Source organism: Panthera leo, chromosome C2 (assembly GCF_018350215.1).
Source record: "Panthera leo isolate Ple1 chromosome C2, P.leo_Ple1_pat1.1, whole genome shotgun sequence".
NCBI lineage: Eukaryota > Metazoa > Chordata > Mammalia > Carnivora > Felidae > Panthera > Panthera leo.
In genome coordinates this window covers 58,374,943-58,397,318 of record NC_056687.1, presented here as the reverse complement: position 1 = coordinate 58,397,318, position 22,376 = coordinate 58,374,943, and the positions used below count along the sequence as shown (strand labels likewise).

Below are 22,376 nucleotides of genomic sequence, written 5' to 3'. Positions count from 1 at the left end.
TGCTACCTCACACAACCATAGGAAATTTTCGCGAGCATGGCTAACACGTTCACTCAGCTCAACTTCTCCATCTAGTGGCCCAAGTAAAAGTGAAACTGAAAAGTTAAGGAGTGATTCCCAGCAATGGCAGATTGATTTCCAGCCCTCATCCCTGTGACGTTGACTGCACTCAAGGAAGCCTTTGTTCTACATTGGAATGAATCTAGCAACCCATGGGGCAATGTCCAGCCTGTTTGCTCAAACCACTCTACCCCAAATCTGGGATATCATAATTCATACTGATGAGTCAGTAATAGTCTTACTCACTGGCTAAACGCCCTGGGCCATTTTGTCTTCGTGATGCTGAAAATTTCTGGTTGCCTGCTGCTGACCTCTAGGCAGTGTGAAAGATACAGAAACCACTGAGGAGAGGGACTTTTAGATTGCATTGAATTTTTTTTCATTGTTTCCTGAAGGTAATGGGGAAGAGAAAGGTTAATTCTAAGTTATAACAATGTGTCAAGACTACTTCATATCCTCTTTCTCTTTCTCTCTCTCTCTCTCTCTCTCTCTCTCACACACACACACACACACACTCACAAACACCCACCACTTTTTTCATACACAGAATGGCAGACCGTTGGCTGTTATCCCAGATTTCCTATACATAAAAAAGAAGGCTTTAGATAACTTGGAAGATATTTCCTAAAATTTATTGTAGTTATCCAGCCTGGACAAGGAAGTGGTTTTGACAGAAGAGAATGGGAGAAACAGATTAGTGCAGCTCTAGATTTCTTTGACCTGTATTCAGTGGACACAGCTAATTTTTAATATATGCTTTGTTAAGAATTTTCTTTCTTAGGGGCACCTGGGTGGCTCAGTCAGTTAAGCGCCTGACTCTTGGTTTCCACTCAGGTTATGATCTGGCTGTTCTGTGAGTTTGAGCCCCACGTCAGGCTCTGCGTTGGCAGCATGGAGCTTGCTTCAGCTTCTCTCTCTCCCTCTCTCTGTTCCCCACCGCCCTCCCCCCGCCGCCAACCACACACACACATCTGCGCTGTCTTCAACTTTAAAAAAAAAGACTTTTCTTTCTTACTTCATTGTTTCATTTAATTTACTGAGGACAGCATTTCCTGAATTTCAGATATTTCCAAGATAAGAAAATCTGCCACCTAACATCTTTCCTAGAGTTGATTACCTGAAGGTTAATGATAATTTGAATGGAGGTACTGTTAGAGAAATACAATGAAAAACAAAATCCCCTGCTGCCCCAGAAAATCTTTCTACAAAAGTAGAAACTTTCATTACTGAATAAGCACTAAACTGGGATGTGAGGCAAACCACAGGTAATTCACTAAGGAGACTGCAAAAACAGAAGAATCTTGCCCTTTTATGGAACCAAGCAGATACAATCCATTGTATACATTTTCTCAAGACTAACAATGACTAGTCCTAAACAAGAGAATTAACTGTACCACTTGCCACACATAATCCATCCTAAATTAATTTGGTAATGTATTTGCCAAATGTCCTTCAAAGAGAACATTTCCTCTTTTTAACTGGAAGTAGGCTTGTAATTTGGAGCTAGGTGCCCACTCAATTTCTGTGGCTATTCCCCAGAGGGAAACTGGGAGATTGCGTGTATATTCCTGGCTGATTACATTTCAAAGAGATAGCCTGCAGATCCTGATGGAAACATTCCCCGGCTGTTTACTCAGCCTTTCCAGAATTTATGTGCCTTTCAAATACATTAAGAACTTAAAAGTTTTCTAATGTAAAAGCTCTAAAAAGGGGGGGGGGGGGGGGGGGCGGAGAATGTCTGCCCCCTCATTTTTAATGGAGAGAATTAGGCTTCTTATTTTTTAATTTGTATTTGCCCTTATAGTACTAAGATGTTGGAAATAATCATGTATTTTGCTTTGTGCATCAAGCCCCCCTAGATTGGCATTGCTCTCCTTTCGCTTACAGACCCTCCTCACTTCAGAATGTTTCCTCCTCCTAGGCAAGGATTATTGTCTTTCTTCCAGTTGGTAGTAATGCCATCCTGGAAATGCTCCACGGAGTCCCACTGAAGCCTGGGGAGCAGCTACAAGGGCACAGTGATGTGTGGTGGCTCTGGTGTCACACAACTAGTCCCCTCCTTGTGCTGCTCCTGACTATTGCAAGTGTGACCTCTGCATTACCAAGGATGAGCAATAAAGCATTTTGCTTTATTTCATTTCAAGGAGCTCCACGAGGGCAAGCCTGTATCTGCTTTGCTCGACATTGAACCCACCTAGCATAGGTGCTTAACACACACTTGTTGAAAAAATGAAGAAACAAATGAGTGCCCAAGCTGGAACCGACCATCAAATATAAGCATAATACCAAACATCCAAGTTCATTTCCCTCTTTTTTTAACCTCTTGATTTTTTCTATTGAGACATAACTTACATACAGTAAAATGCACCCTTTTTGGTATAGAGCTATTTTAATTATGAGAAATGCACGTAGTCTGTTGCCACCACCACAAGACACAGAAGAACAACAGAAAAATTCCCTCCTACCCCTTGAAGGTCAATCCCTCCCCCACCCCTTGCTCCTGGCCACTGCTGAAGTGTTTTCTGTCCCTACCGTTTTGCCTTGTGCTGAATGTCATTAAAGGTAGGCTTTAAGTCTGGCTTCTCTCACTTCGTATAACACACTCCAGATTCATTCGTGTTGTTGTATAGATTTGTAGTCTATTCCTTTTTTTTTTTTTTTCAACGTTTTTTATTTATTTTTGGGACAGAGAGAGACAGAGCATGAACGGGGGAGGGGCAGAGAGAGAGGGAGACACAGAATCGGAAACAGGCTCCAGGCTCTGAGCCATCAGTCCAGAGCCCCACGCGGGGCTCGAACTCACGGACCGCGAGATCGTGACCTGGCTGAAGTCGGACGCTTAACTGACTGCGCCACCCAGGCGCCCCATGTAGTCTATTCCTTTTTATTGCTGGGCAGTATTGGATGGTTGTCACAATGGTTGTCTCGCCATTCACCCCTTGAGGATCATTTGGGTTATTTCCAGGGTTTGAGGGGCAATTCTGAGTAAAGCCGCTATAAACATTTGCAAACACGTTCTTAGAAATCTTATTTTTTATTTCACTTAGGTTACTGCCTATGAGTGGGATTGCTAGGCTGTATAATGCTGCTATGCTTATGTTTATAAGAAAGTACCATGCTGTTTTCCAAAAAGGCTGAATCATTTGGCATTCCCATCAGCAATACGTGAGACCTCTCAAAGCCCTGCATCCCTTGTCAGCACTTGGTATTATCAATTTTTCTGGGTTTTTTCAAAGGTAGAAATTCTAATAGTTGTTAGCAAGAAAACCACAGACCCAAAATGCCATTACCTGAGTAATTACCAAGTCACCAAACAGAGACTTAATACCTAACTGCAGGTTCAACCTCCTCCAGAAATGTACATCTTAACTGGTAAATAAGGAATTTTCTGATCAACATCAGTGAAGTAATCTCTCACTCGGGCCCTCTTTATCCCCGAAGAAATGAGATAATCCACCGAATGAGACTCCCTGTCTTCCCCCTAAGGGATAGTGATCTTGCCTGAAACACTTCCTTCTTCTCTTTTGCTAATAACGTGCCTGCCCCACCCTCCTTCTATAAAAACCTTCCATTTTGCACAGCTCCTCAGAGCGTCTCTCTCTACTCGCTGGATGGGATTCTGTCCAATTCATGAATCGCTTATAAAGCCAATTAAATCTGCAGACTCACTTGTTTGAGTCTCTCTTTTTTTTTTTTAAAGTTTATGTATTTTGAGAGAGAGAGAGAGCAGGGGAGGGGCAGAGAGAGGGAGAGGGAGACAAAGAATCCGAAGCAGTGTTAGCGGGGAGCACTGTTAGCACAGAGGCCAACACGGGGCTCAAACTCACAAACCATGAGATCATGACCTGAGCCAAAAATCAAGACTGTTAACTGACTGAGCCTCCCAGGTGCCCCAATTGACTTCCGTTTTTTAACATAAGTGTGTAAAAGTACCGCATTGTGGTTTGATTTACAGTTCCCTAGTGACTATGGTATTGAGCATTTTTTCATGTATGTATTTGCCATCTGTGTATTTTCTTTGGTGAAATGTCTGTTCAAGTATTTTGGCCATTTTGTTATTGGGTGTTTGTTTTCTTAGTGAATTTTGAGAGTTCTGTGTATGTTCTGGATAAATTCTTTTTATCAGATACATGTTTTGTTAATATTTTCTATTGGTCCATGGGGTGACTTAGTTTGTTTTAAACTTTTCTTGCTTTAAAACAAAGTTCCCCCTTTGATTTTTTTTTTTCCAAGACTACAAAGCGGTTTAATAAATTTAGGAATCTGAAGTGAAAAATTCCCATGGCCTGACCGTAATTGCAGACAGGGCTTCCCCAGAGCTCAGTGCTCTCATTGACCAATGGCTTCTGGTGAAGGCCAGTAGCCCAATTCCTTCAGAAGAATCTATCCTCGATTCTGACTGGCCTAAGAATTAAATTGACATGAGACAAATTAACAGGAGAAAAACAAAATTGAACAACATGTATATCTCCCATATACAAGGGAGAGACCCAGAGAAACTAAGTAACTTCCCCAAATGACTGGAGCCATAACCTTAAATACCATTTTCACATAAAGACAAAAGAAAATGTTGGGGTAGAGAGTCCAAGCAGGAGGAAAATGCACAGTAAACTAGGGTAATGCTGCTATGCAGATTTAATTGCCTTCTGCCTTAGTAACAGTTTCTGGAGATTTAGCGTTCCCCCTCCACCTGACACCCTTACACCTGGCGATTTCCCTTGTAAATGTAAATGTCTGTTGCAGTTGGGTAATTTCCACTTGATTTTCAGAGCTTGTTTTATGTCTGAAGTTTTTTTTTTAAGTTTATTTATTTGGAGGGGGGGAGCAAGACACAGAGAGAAGACAGAGAGAGAGAGAGAGAGAGAGAGAGAGAGAGAGAGAGAGAGAGAGAAACCCAAGCAGACTCCAAGCTGTCAGCACAGAGCCCGATGTGGGACTTGAACTTACAAACTGCAAGACCATGACCTGAGCTGAAATCAAGAGTCAGGTGCTTCACCGACTGAGCCACCCAGGTGTCCCTGTGTCTGAAGTTTCTTAAAAATAACTGATGTGATTTTGGAGTTGCAGGGGGTGTGGGTCCAGAGCAACAGCCAAGAAAGGATTCTTAAGACGTCCTTGGTGCAAAAAGGTGATTTTGTTAAAACGCGGGGAAAAGACCCACGGGCAGGAAGATCTGCCCCAGGATTGTGAGGAGGGACTGATTATATACTTTGGAGCTGGGGAAGGTAAAGGCAAGGGGAAGTTTCCAAAGGATTTTCGTATGCTGAAGAAGACTCAAGGGATACTGGAGGCCTCGCTTTTGTCAGTCAAGCTAAGGTTGTTTTTCCCTCTAGCAAAGCCTTAACATTAAGGCAGTAGGAGTTCCTGGAGAAATATGATCCTCTGCCTCCCTCAAGTGTTTGTCGATGGGCTGCAGGTTCTAAGGAAACTTAAATTTATCTCCATATCCTTTTGCCTTTGTTTCCCATGTCATAACCAGCTTAAAATAACTAATATGCCAGGGGTGCCTGGGTGGCTCAGTGGTGTAAGCATCGGACTTGGTTTCGGCTCAGGCAATGATCTCTCGGTTTGTAAGTCCGAGTCCCCCACCATGCTCTGGGCCAAGAGCCTCAATGGGATTCTCTCTCTGCCTCTCCCCTGCTCATGCTCTCTCCCATTCTCTCACAATAAATAAATAAACTTTGGGGGAAAAAAATAATCAACACACTGAAGAGGCGTACCTTAGGGTGGCATAATTTGCTCACCTTCTCCATCTCTGACATTTTAGGAAGTTGTTCATGTGTGCACCTCAGACTCTCCTCCTCCTGGGGTCCTCCTCCCTGCTGCAGGGAGGAACACTTCTCATTTCAGCTCTCAGCTCTCTGCACTGGTGGCCGAGCTCCACAGCAGCCTGTAAGTCAGGGAGCTGCCCTCGCTAGAGCTGCAGGTTGGCTGAGGGGAAGTCACCAGGAGACCTGAGAAAATGGGGAACTCTCTGCTGAGGAAAAACAGGTGAGTCCAGACTCCCCAAGGGAAAGCAGGAGAGATGGGGCAGAGGAACGCAGCCAGAAAGAGAAAAAGAGGTTTTTGGGTGAGGGGAGGGAACTGGGTAAAGAACTGAGAAACATGAAGCACTTCTAGGTGTCAGACACTAAGTTCAATTCCTTATGGGTTTGGCCTTCTCCCCAGAATCAGTGCGAGCAGCTGGTGGAGAACAGCTGAAAGGCAGAAGGACTTTATCAAGGGAAGTCAGGGCAGTCAACCATGACTTCAGAAATGGAACAACTTTCTGAGGGCTGGGAGGGGATGTTCTCCTGAGCTCTCAACACCTGCAGGGAGCTCAAAGACACCACTATTTTTTTTTTTTTTTAATTTACATCCAAGATAGTTAGCATATAGTGCAACAATGATTTCAGGAGTAGATTCCTTAGTCCCCCTTACCCATTTAGCCCATCCCCCCTCCCACAGCCCCTCCAGTAACCCTCAGTTTGTTCTCCATATTTATGAGTCTCTTCTGTTTTGTCCCCCTCCCTGTTTTTATATTATTTTTCTTTCCCTTCCCTTATGTTCATCTGTTTTGTCTCTTAAAGTCCTCATACGAGTGAAGTCATATGATTTATGTCTTTCTCTGACTGACTAATTTCGCTTAGCATAATACCCTCCAGTTCCATCCACATAGTTGCAAATGGCAAGATTTATTCTTTTTGATTGCTGATTAATACTCCATTGTATATATATACCACATCTTCTTCATCTATTCATCCATCGATGGACATTTGGGCTCTTTCCATACTTTGGCTATTGTTGATAGTGCTGCTATAAACATGGGGGTGCATGTGTCCCTTCGAAACAGCACACCTGTATCCCGTGGATAAATGCCTAGTAGTGCAATTGCTGGGTTGTAGGGTAGTTCTATTTTTAGGTTTTTGAGGAACCTCCATACTTTTTTCCAGAATGGCGGCACCAATTTGCATTCCCACCAGCAGTGCAAAAATGTTCCTCTTTCTCTGAATCCTTGCCAACATCTGTCCTTGCCTGAGTTGTTAATGTTAGCCATTCTGACAGGTGTGAGGTGGTATCTCATTGTGTTTTTAATTTGTTTTCCCCTGATGATGAGTGATGTTGAGCATTTTTTTCATGTGTCGGTTGGCCATTTGGATGTCTTCTTTGGAGAAATGTCTATTTATGTCTTTTGCCCATTTCTTCACTGGATTATTTGTTTTTTTGAGTGTTGAGTTTGAGAAGTTCTTTATAGATTTTGGATACTAACCCTTTATCTGATATGTCATTTGCAAATATCTTCTCCCATTCCATTGGCTGCCTTTTAGTTTTGCTGATTGTTTCCTTCTCTGTGCAGAAGTTTTTTATTTTGATGAGGTCCCAGTAGTTCATTTTTGCTTTTGTTTCCCTTGCCTCTGGAGATGTGTTGAATAAGAAGTTGCTGCAGCCAAGATCAAAAAGATTTTTGCCGCTTTCTCCTCGAGGATTTTGATGGCTTCCTGTCCTGCATTTAGGTCTTTCATCCATTTTGAGTTTATTTTTGTGTATGGTGTAAGAAAATGGCCCAGGTTCATTTATCTACATGTCACTGTCCAGTTTTCCCAACACCACTTGTTGAAGAGAGTGTCTTTATTCCATTGGATATTCTTTCCTGCTTTGTCAAAGATTAGTTGGCCATACGTTTATGGGTCCATTTCTGGATTCTTTATTCTGTTCCATTGATCTGAGCATCTATTTTTGTGCCAGGACCATACTGTCTTGATGATTACAGCTTTGTAATAGAGCTTGAAGTCTGGGATTATGATGCCTCCCTCTTTGGTTTTCTTTTTCAATATTGCTTTGGCTATTCGGGGTCTTTTCTGGTTCCATACACATTTTAGGATTATTTATTCTAGTTCTGTGAAGAATGCTGGTGTTATTTTGATAGGTATGGTCTGCTTTGTTTTATTGCTAATACAAGCTATTTGTACTTTGAAGAAATTAGCCCTTTTCTCTTATTACAAAAAATATTTTTTTCTGTATATCTCATGCCATGCAGATATTTTATGTTTGCTTACTATTTTTTTAAATGTTTATTTATTTTGAGAGAGAAAGCGTAGGGGGGAGGGGGCAAAGAGAGAGGGAGACAGAGGATCTGAAGCAGGCTCTGTGCTGACATCACAGAGCCCAATGTGGGGCTCAAACTCACGAACCATGAGATCAGGACCTTAGCCAAAGTCAGATGTTTAACTGACTGAGCCACCAGGCACCCCTGTTTGCTTACTATTTCTTAAACATAACTGAATTAAATCTAGAAATCTCCTTGTTTTCTACCAATTTATGCTTAAAATTCTTTCCCCTTCTTAAGAAAAATCCACAGTATAATTTTTTGTTTGTTTTATTGCTTTACATGCAGCCCCATACATTCACTATATGGTGTCAAATACACACACACACACACACACACACACGCACACACACACACACACACACACACATTTTTTTTCCCAAGTAGTTAATCAGTTGCCTCAGCATCTTCATTTCCATGCTAATTTAAAATATCTCCCTTAGAGGTGTCCGGGTGGCTCAGTCAGTTAAGCATCCAGGAGTCTTGATTTAGGCTCAGGTCATGATCTCATGGTTCACAGGGTAGAGCCCTATGTCGGGATTTTGTCTCTCACTTTCTGCGCATCCACTCACCCCGTCTTAAAATCAAAAATCTTAAAAAAATAAAAATAAATAAAATGTCTCCCTTAATATAATTTTTTAAAGTCTTATATTTATATTTACTGGGATGTGATTTTCAACTTCACCATCCAATCAGCACACCCTCATCATGGTTCTCCAGACCGGATTTGTTACAAAAGCCATGGAAATCCCACCCCCACCCTCACTGAGCAGAGTGAGAGAACCTAGTTCTCTATGAGAGGAGCTCAGAGTCTTACTTACTGACTGGTGGTCCTCGGACAAGTTGCTTAACATTTTCAACCTTAGTTTTCTCATTGGTTAAAAAAAAATAGAATCATTATAACTACTTCATGGATTTAGTCTGAGATTAAATGAAATATATACAATGCCTGTGTTACATACATGTAGTAAGTGTGTGTGTGTGTGTGTGTGTGGAGAGAGAGAGAGAGAGAGGTTGAGAGAGAGTAATAAACAAACATAAGTAGTATTTTTTAGTTTCTTTTTCTCTATACTCTCAATTCTCCACAAATGGAAAAAAATGTTTATACAGAAGAAACCTAACCCAAACAATGAATAGATTTCTCTTTATTTAATCCTTTTTTCTCCTCTTGTCCCCTGTTCTCTGCCTTGGTGCTGTAAAAGATGAGGATTTACATGAGACAAAGCCAGTACCCTTCCCCATCCCTGTATACAGTCCTGAATGTTGTGCCTAGCAGATAGACTTCTCTATATACTGATACTCTCATGGTCACCATAAGGAATCCCGGCCATGTGGGAACAAATGATTTAGGACTGGTTGTGTATGGAGGTTGTTGGAGAATGTTAGTGGGCTGTTGCCATGGCAATGGAGAAAACATCAAATAAAAGGCTGCCATGTACATTGAGGAGGGGCTGTGAACAGATCTGAGGGCAACAAGCAGCAGCTGAGGCGATTCTGGAGCTACACACAAATGGTGGTTGGAAAACTTGTGAATTGAAGTGGGAAGCCTGGAAAGGAAGTACTTAGCTCATTCCTGATAGATTGCGTTTTAGGGGGCAACAGAATACTCATAAGATACCCTGGTCTGGAAAATCATACCTTCAAACAGAGAGCATCCAGGTGAGAACAAATCCAAGAAACCTCCCGGCCTTTGCCCATGAGGAGTGAAGTCTGTCAGGTCCTGAACTTCACATACTCCACATGGAGCACCTTATTTAGACCCAGCATCAGTCGTAATAACAGTAAATGTGAAGACAAGACAAAAACACTTTGAACCTTTGGAGAGGAGATGTACTAGGAACCTAGTGTGATCCCCAGCAACTAGAAATAAGATCGCTATTTCCTGCTGTCTCTGTTCATTTAACTCAAGTCCCTTTGTGCTCAAGCTCCATCCTGGACATTCCATTTGAAGCTCAAAGTTTCTATTTCTGAGGTGACCACATCTCCCACAGCATCACGATTGTTGAAAGGTTTGTGGAGAGAGACACTTGCAATTATCCTGATGCTGTTAAACCAAGACTCTTCTGACTACTCCCTTTGAGTGTCAGGGAATCACTCAAATATGAAAGTAGTGTCTCGGGGTCCAAGAATCCCAAAGGGTGGCAAAACCAGTTGTTTTGTGGCCTATAGAGTTATCTGCACTTTTCCTATGGTTTCAGGAGAAGCTTTTGAAAGAATATCAGTTAAAAAGCTACCACTGAGCCAAAGCTTCTGTTAGGAGTTAGACGCCCAAGGATTCCCCCCACCCCCAGCAGCATACATTTCTTCAGTGCAAGCTCAGGATCGCATATTTGGGGGATATCATTGGACATATGTTAAAGCACACAGTCCAAAGAATGAAACAGACCAGAAGGGCCATGGCCATTATAACAAGGGAGAGACTGGGTGGACCAAGGGGCCAGAGAAGTTTTGTGTAAGAGACAGGAGCCTGGAATTGCTGGCACATAGCCTGGTGTCATGGAGACGCATCTGGCCCCCTTCAGGGAGGTTCTCTGAACCCATCCCAGACCAAAGCATCCAAGCCGAAGGGCAAGAATATGTTACAGAAAAGTTGAGTGGGGGAAATAACCAGTTTAAAAAAAAATTTGCCTGCATTTAACTTTATTTAACCCTTACAATTCCATGAGGTAAGCAGGGGAAGTATCTTCATTTTACCGATGAAGAAACTGGCTCAAGGTTTCCAGAGACACTGACTGAGTAACTCAAACTTCAGTGTCTTTTCTCATCTTCCAAATCTGCTCCGTGAACCAGATTTCTTAGCAATTGGTGAGATTCCTTTGTTTCCTTCTAGCGTTTCTTTAGCCGCAGAAACAGGAGATATAAACAAATGGCCAAAAGTAGCCCAAAGGGGAGGAATAACTACAGCCAATGCCTTTCAGCCCCCAAATTCTGATGGTACATAGACCCGAGGGGTTGTCAGAACACTCAGCCATGCTGACGCCCACAGCTTCTCCTCTCCTGCCCTTTCCAAGGGAACTCCTTGGGAAGATCACTAGGGATGATATCTCTGAGTGACATTTTACACTTTATTTACATAGTGTTACTGGTACATGCAGTACTTTATAAAGGACGCTCACATTTAACTCTGTAGGTAGTTATGACTCAAATTCAGAAAGATGCCCAGAATGATACTTAGACTTCAGGCTGGATATCTGACCGCCAAAAGATCCTGGGCCTTTCTGCCATAAAATAGATCACAAGTCCTGTTGATTTACCTATGCCTTGAATCAAGGAGGTAGATTTGAGGATCTGAGCCAGAGATGCTCTGTTCTTGGCTACTCATTCCTTTATGAAATACTTACGGAAAATAGATTTACTGTGTGCTCCATACTGTGGCATGTGCTGGCAAATAAATATGGTTCCCAGCTCTATGACGCTAATGTTCTAGTGTAGGATGTCAACAAATGAACTGTTAAATAACAAAATTTAACCAAGTAAATTTGCAAACCTAGTCGTCTTTATTAAACGATTCATTAGTCAGGCAACACTTCATCTAGCAAGTCGAGAGGCTCTCCAAGGAGTTACACAAAATGGAAGGTTTTTATAGAAGAAGGTTGGGAATTAGGACCACCTGGGCAGCTCAGTCAGTTAAGTGACTGACTCTTGATTTCGACTCGGGTCATGATCTCACAGTTTGTGGGATCGAGCCCTGAGTCAGGCTCTGTGCTGACCGTGTGGAGCCGGCTTAGGATTTTCTCTTTCCCTCTCTCTTTCTCTCAAATAAATTAGTAAATATTAAAAAAGAATAATAAAGTGAAGAAAACTAAATTTTAAAAAAGTTATTAGCGGGGTACCTCAGTGGCTCAGTTGGTTAAGCTTTTGGCTTCATCTCAGGTCATGATCTCCTGGTTTGTGAGTTTAAGCCCTGAGTCGGGCTCTCTGCTGTCATCATGGAACCTGCTTCAGATCCTCTGTCCCCCCCTCTCTCTACCCCTTCCCCTCTCACGCTCTATCTCTCTCAAAATAAATAATAAAACATTTAAAACAAGTTATTAGCAAAAGAAAAGAACTATTTCTCGGGGTGCCTGAGTGGCTCAGCTGGTTAAGCATCCAACTTTCGATTTTGGATCAGCTCATGATGAGCCTCATGTGGGGCTCCGCCCTGGGCATTGAGCCTGCCTAAGATTCTGTCTCCCTCTCCCTTCATCCCTCCCTCTCCCCTGCCTTAAGCACGTTCTTTGTCTCTACCAAAAAAAAAAAAAAAAAAAAAAAAAAAAAAGAATTATTCCAGGTGAGGCCACTTTCTAAGGGGAAAAACAACGTGTCTTTATCAGGCAGATTATCTCACTTTTTTACGGGACGGAGAGGGCCCAAGTGACAGACTCATTGGCATAGATTAAAGAAATCCTGGCTGACGGGTTAAGACTACATTTATGGAGGAGGTTGAAACTGCAATTAAATTATATATTAAAGGGCACCTGTGTGGCTCAGTCATTAAGCATCTGACTTTGGCTCAGGTCATGATCTCACAGTCTGTGAGTTCAAGTCCCACATCGGGTGAGCCCAAGACCCACTTTGAGTAAAACACGGTCTCCACTTCGAGTGAGCCCAATTTCTCTCCCTCTCTCCCCACTCTCCTCTCTCTCTCTCCTTCTTCCCCTCCTGGGATTCTTTCTCTCTCAGCCCCTCAATCAATTGTGCACCCTCCCCAAGAAAAATTATGTATTAAGCACCAGTTTGAGAACTCAGTCTAAGTGACACCATTTTGGGCCTGTGTTGCTTTGAGGTGTTTTTCTTTTTCAAAAGAACAATTATAATATGGTATAAATTGGAGAAATTCAGAGTGCTGTAGAACTCTATATAAATATTACATAACCTATACCTGAAAGAAATCTCTAAAACATCCATGTACTTACACCTTGATTTCCTAGAGATAACTCACGTGTCCTTCATCACAAGAGTCCAAGCAAATCATTAAAATCAGTCATGAGCAAGCCCTTTCCCTTTGCTGGGAATACAGCCAAAAGTCCCTTCCCTGATTAGGAGTTGATAAGCATCATCTTCATATTTCAAAAGGTCAGTTAATGTCCTGGAAGGAAGGAGTCATTCTAGCATGCTAAATGTGTCCAAGTCATCTACAATAAATACTGTCTTGGGGTAAGAGAAAAGGTTTTTCACAGAAATGGCAAAGGGAAGAGAGTGACCTAACAAAGCTGCAGAAACCAACATTGTGATTTGTGTCATCTCACGGTTGTTTTAGATGCTGGGACTGCTACATTGCTGAAGGTTGTCTCTGCCTTCCGTGGTGAGTGGAGAATTATTTCATGAGTTATTTCCCTAAGTGTGGTTTCAATGTGGTATTTGCTTTAAATCACCTGTAACTGCCCACTGTCTGTGGCCACAGTGGAAGCCTGTCACTACCCGGACACAGTCATCTGAGAGTCAGTCAGGGAAGTGACAATTTGAGTTTGGTGAGAAACAGGAACAATAGTCTTGATAAGCGCTCCTCAAACAGGAAAGCCTCAGAAGCAAGAATTAAACTGGCTACCAATGCAGAGAAAGACCCTTGAATCCCACTGCTAGTCCCAGAATCCCCATGTACAGAAACATACATTTCTGTCCCTTGCACAGAGAACTTACAGCCAGGGTGGTCATATAATTCATCCTCTGCACTGAGAAAGCTTTGAGAGTGAAAGAGACTCTAAAAATAGTTTAGGGTCCCTAAATGACTGATAAGGACGTTAACTAGACCATCTAAGCAAAGCAGAACACACAGTCATGCTCCTTGGAGTAAATGTCATCATCTCTTGAGATGATAAGGAGCATCCATTACATTTATACTGTGTTTTTCTGGAGTGGGGGCATCATCTCTACAGAGCAGTTACCTCTGTGTTCATATGGGAGCTGTTTGTTTGCTTGTTTGCTTGGAGATCACAGACTGAGCTTGGGGTTGGAACTGGAAATAATCTTGGCTCCTTATCTCACATGATATAAAAGAAATTGAGATTTTGTTAGAAGAAAACATCCCCCAAATAGTTACCTATAACATCATCATGGTTCTCCATTTATAAACCAATTCCACCTCAGCCTTAGAAAAAGGAGAAGGGAGGAGAAAGACACACACACACAAAGGTGTAAATTTCTCCTTGGTCTTATCCTTCCTTTTTCTTTTTATCTATCTTCCTTTGCCCCTATGCTGAAGGGGGTATACCTTTAACAAATGAAAGACTCAAAGATAAGGTTTTAGAGTTGAGTGTAATTTCCTTGGAGAGTTGCTGAACACTGAATCAACCAATTTTCTTTCCTTTTCTTTTTTCAGGAAAAAAACACACGGTTTTGAAGCAAAGCCGGATTCCGATAAGGAGAGTAAGTCATTGCTTTCTCTTTCCTACTTTTGATAGACTTACATTTCCAACTGCCCTTTCTCTGCGCTTCCAAAGCTCCCTGGGCATTATTTCCAGTGTAATACCTTCCACATCGGTCTGAGTCATTTGTCCAGTTGCTGGTCCCCGTCTCCACTAGACTGTGAGCTCATTGAATCAGGAGCTGGTGACTCCATATCTCCCTGAGGTCTGGAAGCTGAAGGGGTTAACTGGGAACAATAACTGGAGAGTTAGAGGTGCCAGGTGCTTCCAAGAGACTGCAAGGAGGCCAGTGCGGGCACAGAGAGCACTCAGGAGGGGCATGGCCTTGTGGTCAAGCTTAGGACGGGGGCTTTTGTCTTGAGAACCGCAGGACTATTTTAAGGAAGGGTGGGTGTGATGGTGTTAGCCTTAAAAGACATGGCCTGGGTGGCTGTGCAGAGAACTAATTGTGTTAGGGAGTGGCAAGAACAGATGCTGGGAGATCACTTAGGAGGTGAGGCAACGGTCTCTGGAGACAGAACAGGACTGAAGCCAAGAAGAAGGAATTTGAGAAGGAGAGGGTAGCGAATAGCATCACGTGTGAGAAAGAGAGAAAGCATAGGCATGAGGACAGGCCACTGGATTTCTGAAGAAGAAAAATGAAGGAGTTTTGACTTTGCCTTCCTGGGTTGAAAGAGCGGAGCCTAATTCATTCACTCTGAGTCTTATCAACTAGTTTTGTAAAGTATGAAAACGGAATAATATGGCCCTCCCATCCCTAGCGTCACCAGGGGAATCATGGGTTCCTGGAAACCCCAATCTCCATCAGAGCCAAACCCGGTAGAAATAAGACCTCTAATGCCAAAACTCGCAGGCTTTTCTTTCTTTCTTTTTTTTTTTTTTAATTTTTTTAATGTTTACTTTTTTATTTTTGAGAGAGAGAGAGAGCATGAGTGGGGGAGGAGCAGACAGAGAAAGAGAGAGAGAGAGGGAGAATCCGAAGCAGGCTCCAGGCTCTGAGTTGTTAGCACAGAGCCTGACGTGGGGCTCGAACCCATGAACCCTGAGATCATGACCTGAGCTGAAGTCAGACGCTCAACCTACTGAGCCACACAGGCGCCCCTTGGAGACTTTTTTTGTAGTGATAATCAGGGACGTCCTAGATGGCCATGGGAATTTATGGAGATAGGAGCATCCGGGATGTCAGTCCTGAGGAAATGCAAATCCATAATAATAAATCAAGTGGCCTGCAAGGGCTTACCCACCTTCTGTGTAGGATGGCACCATGCAGCTTCCGTGGGAAAGCTCACGTTTGCTGATCGAGCTGATGTGTTTGTGAAGGGGGAGCAAGTCCATTTGCCTCTTTACTGAGGGGCCAGAGCCAGTTGGTTTTAAATAAACCGGTTTTTGATAAAGTGCCCTGCTTTTGTTTGTATCTGCTAGCAAATTCAGGAATGGGAAGGTTCAATTTAAGAGTTTGCTTCTGAAGGGACACCTGGGTGGCTCTCTTCGTTGAGCATCCAACTCTTGATTTCAGCTCAGGTCATCATGCCTTGGTCGTGGGATCAAGCCCAAGTCAAGCCCCAAGTCAAGCCTTGAGTAGGGTCCCTACGTAGGCATAGAGCTTGCTTAAGATTCTCTCTCTCCCTCTGCCCTCTCCCCCACTCATGCTCTTTCTCTGCCTCTTCAAATAAAAAAAAGAAAGAAAGAAAAAGAAAAGAAAGAAAGAGAGAGAGAGTTTCCTTCTGTCAAGCTTTTCTTGAGCACCAGCCCCTGCATGACGGTCATCCCCTCACCTGCGTAGACACCACAGCCCTCCTTTGCATTGTGGATCCTCTGAGGCCCTGGTCTGTCCCCACGCTAGCCTGTGAGCCCCTTGAGGACAGGAAATGTTTCTGATTTTTCTTGGTCTCCACAGTACCTGGTACAGGGCGGGTCTGCGATGAATTTTGTATGAGGGATGGAGGGAATTGTGATTTCCTTTCCAATGCCCCACCGAATGTGTTTCCCTCCATGCAGCCTCTCAGCCCCAGCACGGCTCTGCTGTATCTTGTTTAGATAGTGCCGTCACTCCCCAGGGGTGTGCTGCAGGTCAGGATAGCCTGATGGGCTATCATGTGGCTCTCTGGCTGCTTATATCCGAGTGTTTGCCCCGCCACTCCCCATCCTCTGTCCTCAAACCCCCCGTGACCTGAAATTCATTGAGTGTATTTTCTTTCTCCAGATACAGAAATGTCATCTGCTCCCATCCAGGTAATGCAAACATCTCTGAACCTTTTTCTGAGATGATGACGGAAATGCGGACACCCCAGATGGCAGAAATTGGCCTCCAAGACCCCTTCAAAGCTCGATATGAAAGAAAAACTTTAGGTGCCAATGCTTGCTAGCCCAGGACCCTGTACGGGGCCTGAGGGCAGCAGCAGCTGCCACCACTGTTGCTATACATCTTATTGAAAGGAACTAATATACACGGAGTCCTTTGTTGACACCAGTGTGCTGAGGGCTTTGCCTGTAGTGTCCACGTAACTGTTACAGCAACCCTCTAAGATTGGCACTATGATCTCCTCTGTTTTACAAATGAGAAAACTGAGAGATTGAGTGATATTCTCCCGAAGCCAGACAACTGACAAGAGGGGCAAAGACATGATTCAAAACCAAGCCTCCATCCCAGATCCAGGCTCTCCCTCTTAGATTTGCTGCTTTGCTTTTTATCTCCTGAGATGCCACTGACTAGGAACCTCTCTCGAGTGGTTTCCCTTTTTAATAATGCCAAAGTCTCTAGAATGAGTGGTTAAATATCATAACCCAGCCAAGTGAAGGTATCCTCAGATTGTTCTGTTATGTATGAATAGGCTGCCTTCAGGGCCTGAGATTTGGGAATTACACGGAGTGGTCAGGGGTCACTCTGGAACATGGAGCAGAGAAGACATGCCTGAGTAGGCCGAATACTCCAGAAAGCATGAGCTCTCTGGTGGCCTGGGCTAGGGGTTGGAGTGGGGACAGCCATTTAGGAAAAACATCTAAGAGATGGGGGGAGAGATGGTCATGGAAGACAGACTTTGCCCAGGGTCAGGTCTGGGTTGAGCCTAGAGTATAAAGGGAATGGCAAGAAATCCACTGTTGATGAGGCTCTTCTTTCACCAGCAGGATAATGCTGACCAGAGGTCCTTAGAAGATCTCTCCTACACCCTCATCAATCACAGCGTCCTTGGAAGAAGGTCATCAGGGATCTCTGGGGCATACTATGAGAACATCTCCCCCAACACCAAGAGACCCAGGGAGTTCTTGAGAAGAACCGAGACGTCGTATGCACTTCTCCATGTGCCTTCCTCCCCAAGGCATTTGCCCTCCCCAGAAGATGAATATGAACTTCTCACTCCTGGTAAAATCTCCTTCCACTCCCTTCGTCAGCCACATCCGCCTATGTTACCTTCTGAGATTCGGGTTTCTTGTTTAAAATGAAATAGACCAGAACTTGTCTAATTACCAGTAAATAAAAGCTGGGGGTATAGAGATCTGGTTGAAGCAGGCATGGGGCACAGAGCCCTTAAGGGGCATACGCACAGGCACACACACACACACACACACACACACACGCCACCCCTTTCTACAGGGATCTCTGCAGAATGTGGTTTACAAACCACAGGGATCCTTAGATCCTACTCAATATTCATCCTACAAAGACCAACCACTTATCCTAAACACCACTCTTTGAGAAGGGAGTGGCCATCTTTGATTCCAAATGGCTTTGGGAACTGGCTGCTTTGCTCAGTGGTGGGAGGGGCTTCTTGGTCTTCTACAGCTGGGAGCATCACAAAGAGTCTGCTCCTGTGTCCAGGTTCTTCTCATAAAATGTCTTCTGAAGTCACAAGGAAGCATTACCAATCATACTAAGCATGCCAGGGGGGTCTACTCATTCCACACGTGGGCCCAACTCTTCACCTGGAGCCTTCAGGGGGTGGGGGGAGTAGGGGGAGGCTGGGTGCGTTCCTCTCACTCCATACCACTCAGCGATGGTCTTTGCATAGTGTCCTTTGACTTGTTGGCCCTCATGGCTTTGTCGGTTACATGGGTTGAATCAGTAAGTTCTAGGCCAGGTTTTTATATAATTTTTAGTATAATTTTAATCCATATTTTAAACCTTGTATTTCTCCCTAGAAATATCTTAATAAGAAAATCATAGCATTAGAGCATGGTAGAGTAGAAAGACCTATGGAGACACTCTAATGCCACCATCCCTTTTTTGCTCAGAGAGGATAAGTAGGCCAATGTAACTTTGCAAGTTACTGACAGAACTTTATCCAGAGCCCGATTTCCTGGCTCCTGATTCCACACTCTTCCAACATACTACATAGAAGAGCCTCTATTTAACTGTGTGGTGTATATGTGGATTAATTCATATGTCATGTATAAAATATTAATCAAATGTCTACATGGGAAAAATAACACCCCCACACACATACCCCTTCTCCAATGAGCCTTTCTCTGTATGTTCTGATTATTTTTCCTAGTTTTTTTCTCACTGTTCCTAGAATTCTGTCTACTCCCTAAAACAGGGGTCAGTACACTGTGGCCCACAGGCCAAACCTGACCTAGTGCCTTTTTTTTTTTAATAAGTAAATTGTTATTGGAACACGGCCATGCTTATACATGTTCATACTTTCTATGGCTGCTCAAACACAGAAGACTTGAGTCGTTGTTGACACACACTGAGGTCCTGCAAAGCCAAAAATATTTATTTTTTTGCCCTGTTCAGGAAAAAAAAAAAAAAAAAAAAAGTTTGCAGACCCCAGGCCTAAATGGTCATATTTGGAGAGAAACTCAACACAAATGTGTTTGGGTTTTATAACTCATAAGAGCTGATACCAGTAACCTGGCATGAAAATATTAAACCACAATTTATATGAGACCAAGAATAATTAGCAAATTAGCCTATTTCTATATTCACACCTGTGTTCTCAACTTCCTGTTTTAAGCCACGGCCATTGTCCTAATTTTAGGGATGTTAAAACAGCAAGAAGTTTGTTGACAAGGTAGTGGATATGTTATGTGTTTAATCACTGTTTTGACCCCAAAACTAACCAAGGTTAAATAACTGCTATTTAAAATATGCTAAATGCCAATGAGGATAATAAATCTGGTCCCATGAGGCTGGATGTGCCAACACAGGTTTGCTGAGACTTCAGCCAGTTGGTGGGCTTCAGCTAAGAGCCAATCACATCTGGGCATCTTGTCCTCTGCTAACTTCCTGTTTTCAGCAAAGTTCTCTCACATGGAACTCTAACTTTGACCCTTGGCCAGGGTTCACTTAGGGGAAAGAGTGTGGACATTAGAGTCAGATAATCGATGATTCAAATCCTGGTTCTACCTCCTTCTCCCTCTATGACCTTGAGCATGTAACTTGAAGGCTCAGCTTTAACACCCATCAACAGGAGGGCTGCATCTAATGTATGTAGTTGATTTACCACAGACCCTGAATAAATTATCTCAAAGAGCAAAAAGAAACAAAAAACTTCACGATGTCTGAGGAAAATCACGTGTTGATGTGCTTGATGATCAGGGTCACCCAGCTGTCCTCCAGGGAGAGAGAAACACAATCGCTGGGTTTTATACTGGAATTTTTCATTTGGACTTTGGACCTTTACTGAAGTTGACCGGTTTATAACTTTTTAGTACAATAGAAGTTATACAAATTTGAGTCTTATCCGTGAAAGTATTATTTGTCCCAAATAGTATATACCTTTTATCAGCAATACATTAAGCATAAATGCTTAACCAAAGAAATTTGTTCTTATAGTGACATTTAGAGGGATTACAAAAGGGAATTATTTTTGAGCAGGAGAGCCCTTTGGGAGGGCTTTGGAATCCCTACTATGTCTGTATATAATGCTGATCCTGTTTTCCATGGATTTCAGGATTTCTGATGAAAGCTGTGAAGCCCTTTTTCCTGAAAATGCACATTCACTCACACACACACACACACACACACTGTGTTACACAATTTAGGTTGTAGAGGTCATCCATCAGGGAAAGAATTCCTGTGTTCTGGATAAGATACTGAGGTTGAAGATCTAAACTGCTCCTTGAGGGAGCACAGATATAATCAGAAAACTCCCTTCCCCCTCGCCGGTCTCACACCTGTACATGGCCAGTACACAAAGGCACATTTTATACAGCCACTGCAGGTTTCGTGGTTTCCGTTTTATGTTCAGAGTAGCATCTATAAATAATCCCTTAACCCGTGAATAAATTCTTATTCAGAACAGAAGAGAGGTACAAGAAAAGGGCAGGGTCAGGAAAATCTACCGTTGACAATAAATGCAAACGCTGACATTTTTAGGACAACCGCAGGTGACGGGTGCTTCGAATACTCGCGAATGGAAGGGCATAGGTAGAACAGGACAGATGAGTCCCCAGGTTACCGCAGGAGCCTTCAGAGAGAAGGAGATTCTGCTCACATTTCTCTGACTCTGTTCTTTTTCAAGCCAGCCTCTTGTGTTCAGAAAGCAACTTGAAAGTCATTTGATCTGAGCATACCTCAGTTCTGCCATCTGTTAAATGGGTCAGTATAAGTTCTTCCCCCTTTTAGACAGAGGGTGCTTTTTGCAAGGCACTTGGGGAAGCACTGAGTGGTCTTTACCATCCCAGAGAGTCTTCTACAGTCTGATGGTGACACCTGTCAACCCATCCCTTCCCCCCTCACCGCCTGTGCTCTTTGTGGCTTCCCAGACATCAGCCAAGCCTGAACTGAGCAGGACCTTGGGGTGTCTGCCAAAGTCGGAGGCCACTGATGGTGTGCAGTTGCCCCGTGGGCTGGACTTTGCCCCCCAAAATGGTGGAACTCTAAGCTCACTCTTCAGTCTCTCCAGACCTCGGTTTCCTAAATAGACGATGAGGGGACTACCTTCTGAGGCTAAGAATACATGGTCTCTAACGATAACCGAAAGGCGAAAGGATGTCTGAGGACACCACTGCCAGCAGTGCGGTGACAGCATGAATTAGTTTATTTTAAAGCAATGAAACAGTAACGGGAGCAGAGAAGGGAAGGTTCAGAGAGACTTCTCTCATTTTTCTCAGCACTGACCAGACTCTGGATGGAGCAGGAGTCCATGCAGAGCCCACATCTAAAAGAGAAAAGACAACACGTGAACCTCATCCTCAGAAGACACAAACACGTGTAAAGGAAAGCAAATCTATTTATTCAAACCCCACTGATGTATGCTGACCACTCGTTTCTCTGACTGCCCACAACCCTACAGTTTGTCTTTATTTTTCACACCGGGCTGTTTTTTTCCTGCTGTTTCCCACTTGGTCTGTGCAGAGTCTCAATGCCTAACAAGACCAGCAGCTTCTTTTCTTGTAATCGGTCTCTCTTGTAATTTGCAAAGCACATTAAAAAAAAATCTACAGAACTAAGTTAAATTGAGAGGCAAAAAAGAATTGGACACATGGGTAGAATTTTTCTTGGGAATAGGAGAAGGGGCACATCCCACTGATCTGGCTGTCTCCTTCCTGTCCCTAAATGACTTCCAGAAAAGATCGGTGCCTCTTCTTTTTTTTTTTAATTTTTTTTTTTAGCGTTTATTTATTTGAGAGACAGAGCATGAACGGGGGAGGGTCAGAGAGAGGGAGACACGGAATCTGAAAGAGGCTCCAGGCTCTGAGCTGTCAGCACAGAGCCCGACGCGGGGCTCGAACTCACAGACTGCGAGATCATGACCTGAGCCCAAGTCGGCCGCTTAACCGACTGAGCTACCCAGGCACCCCGGTTTCTCTTCTTAAATCTTTCAATTGCTTCACAGATAGTTGTTGAAACCTTATCATGCACCAGGCATTGTGCTCACCGTTAAGATGTGTGGCGACCCATAAACTCATCTCCGATTGCAGAACAGTGTATACGTGAGTGC

General features: G+C 43.4%; 1 protein-coding gene across 1 annotated transcript; it reads left to right on the top strand.

Moving 5' to 3' along the window:
• Nucleotides 1-5,936: 5,936 nt before the first annotated feature.
• On the top strand, nt 5,937-21,828 carry GCSAM (germinal center associated signaling and motility). Its single transcript, XM_042956067.1, has 6 exons — nt 5,937-6,051; nt 13,386-13,430; nt 14,445-14,491; nt 16,694-16,722; nt 17,614-17,851; nt 21,547-21,828. The coding sequence occupies exons 1-6, from the start codon at nt 6,023-6,025 to the stop codon at nt 21,648-21,650; spliced, it is 492 nt and encodes a 163-aa protein (XP_042812001.1). The 5' UTR covers nt 5,937-6,022; the 3' UTR covers nt 21,651-21,828.
• The last annotated feature ends 548 nt before the right edge of the window (nt 21,829-22,376 follow it).

Excerpts from the sequence above, each read along its gene's own strand:
- GCSAM (XM_042956067.1), top strand. The coding sequence starts at position 6,023 with ATGGGGAACTCTCTGCTGAGGAAAAACAG. Across the intron at positions 6,052-13,385 it reads TCTCTGCTGAGGAAAAACAG|ATGCTGGGACTGCTACATTG; the intron begins GTGAGTCCAGAC and ends CGGTTGTTTTAG. Across the intron at positions 13,431-14,444 it reads GGTTGTCTCTGCCTTCCGTG|GAAAAAAACACACGGTTTTG; the intron begins GTGAGTGGAGAA and ends TTCTTTTTTCAG.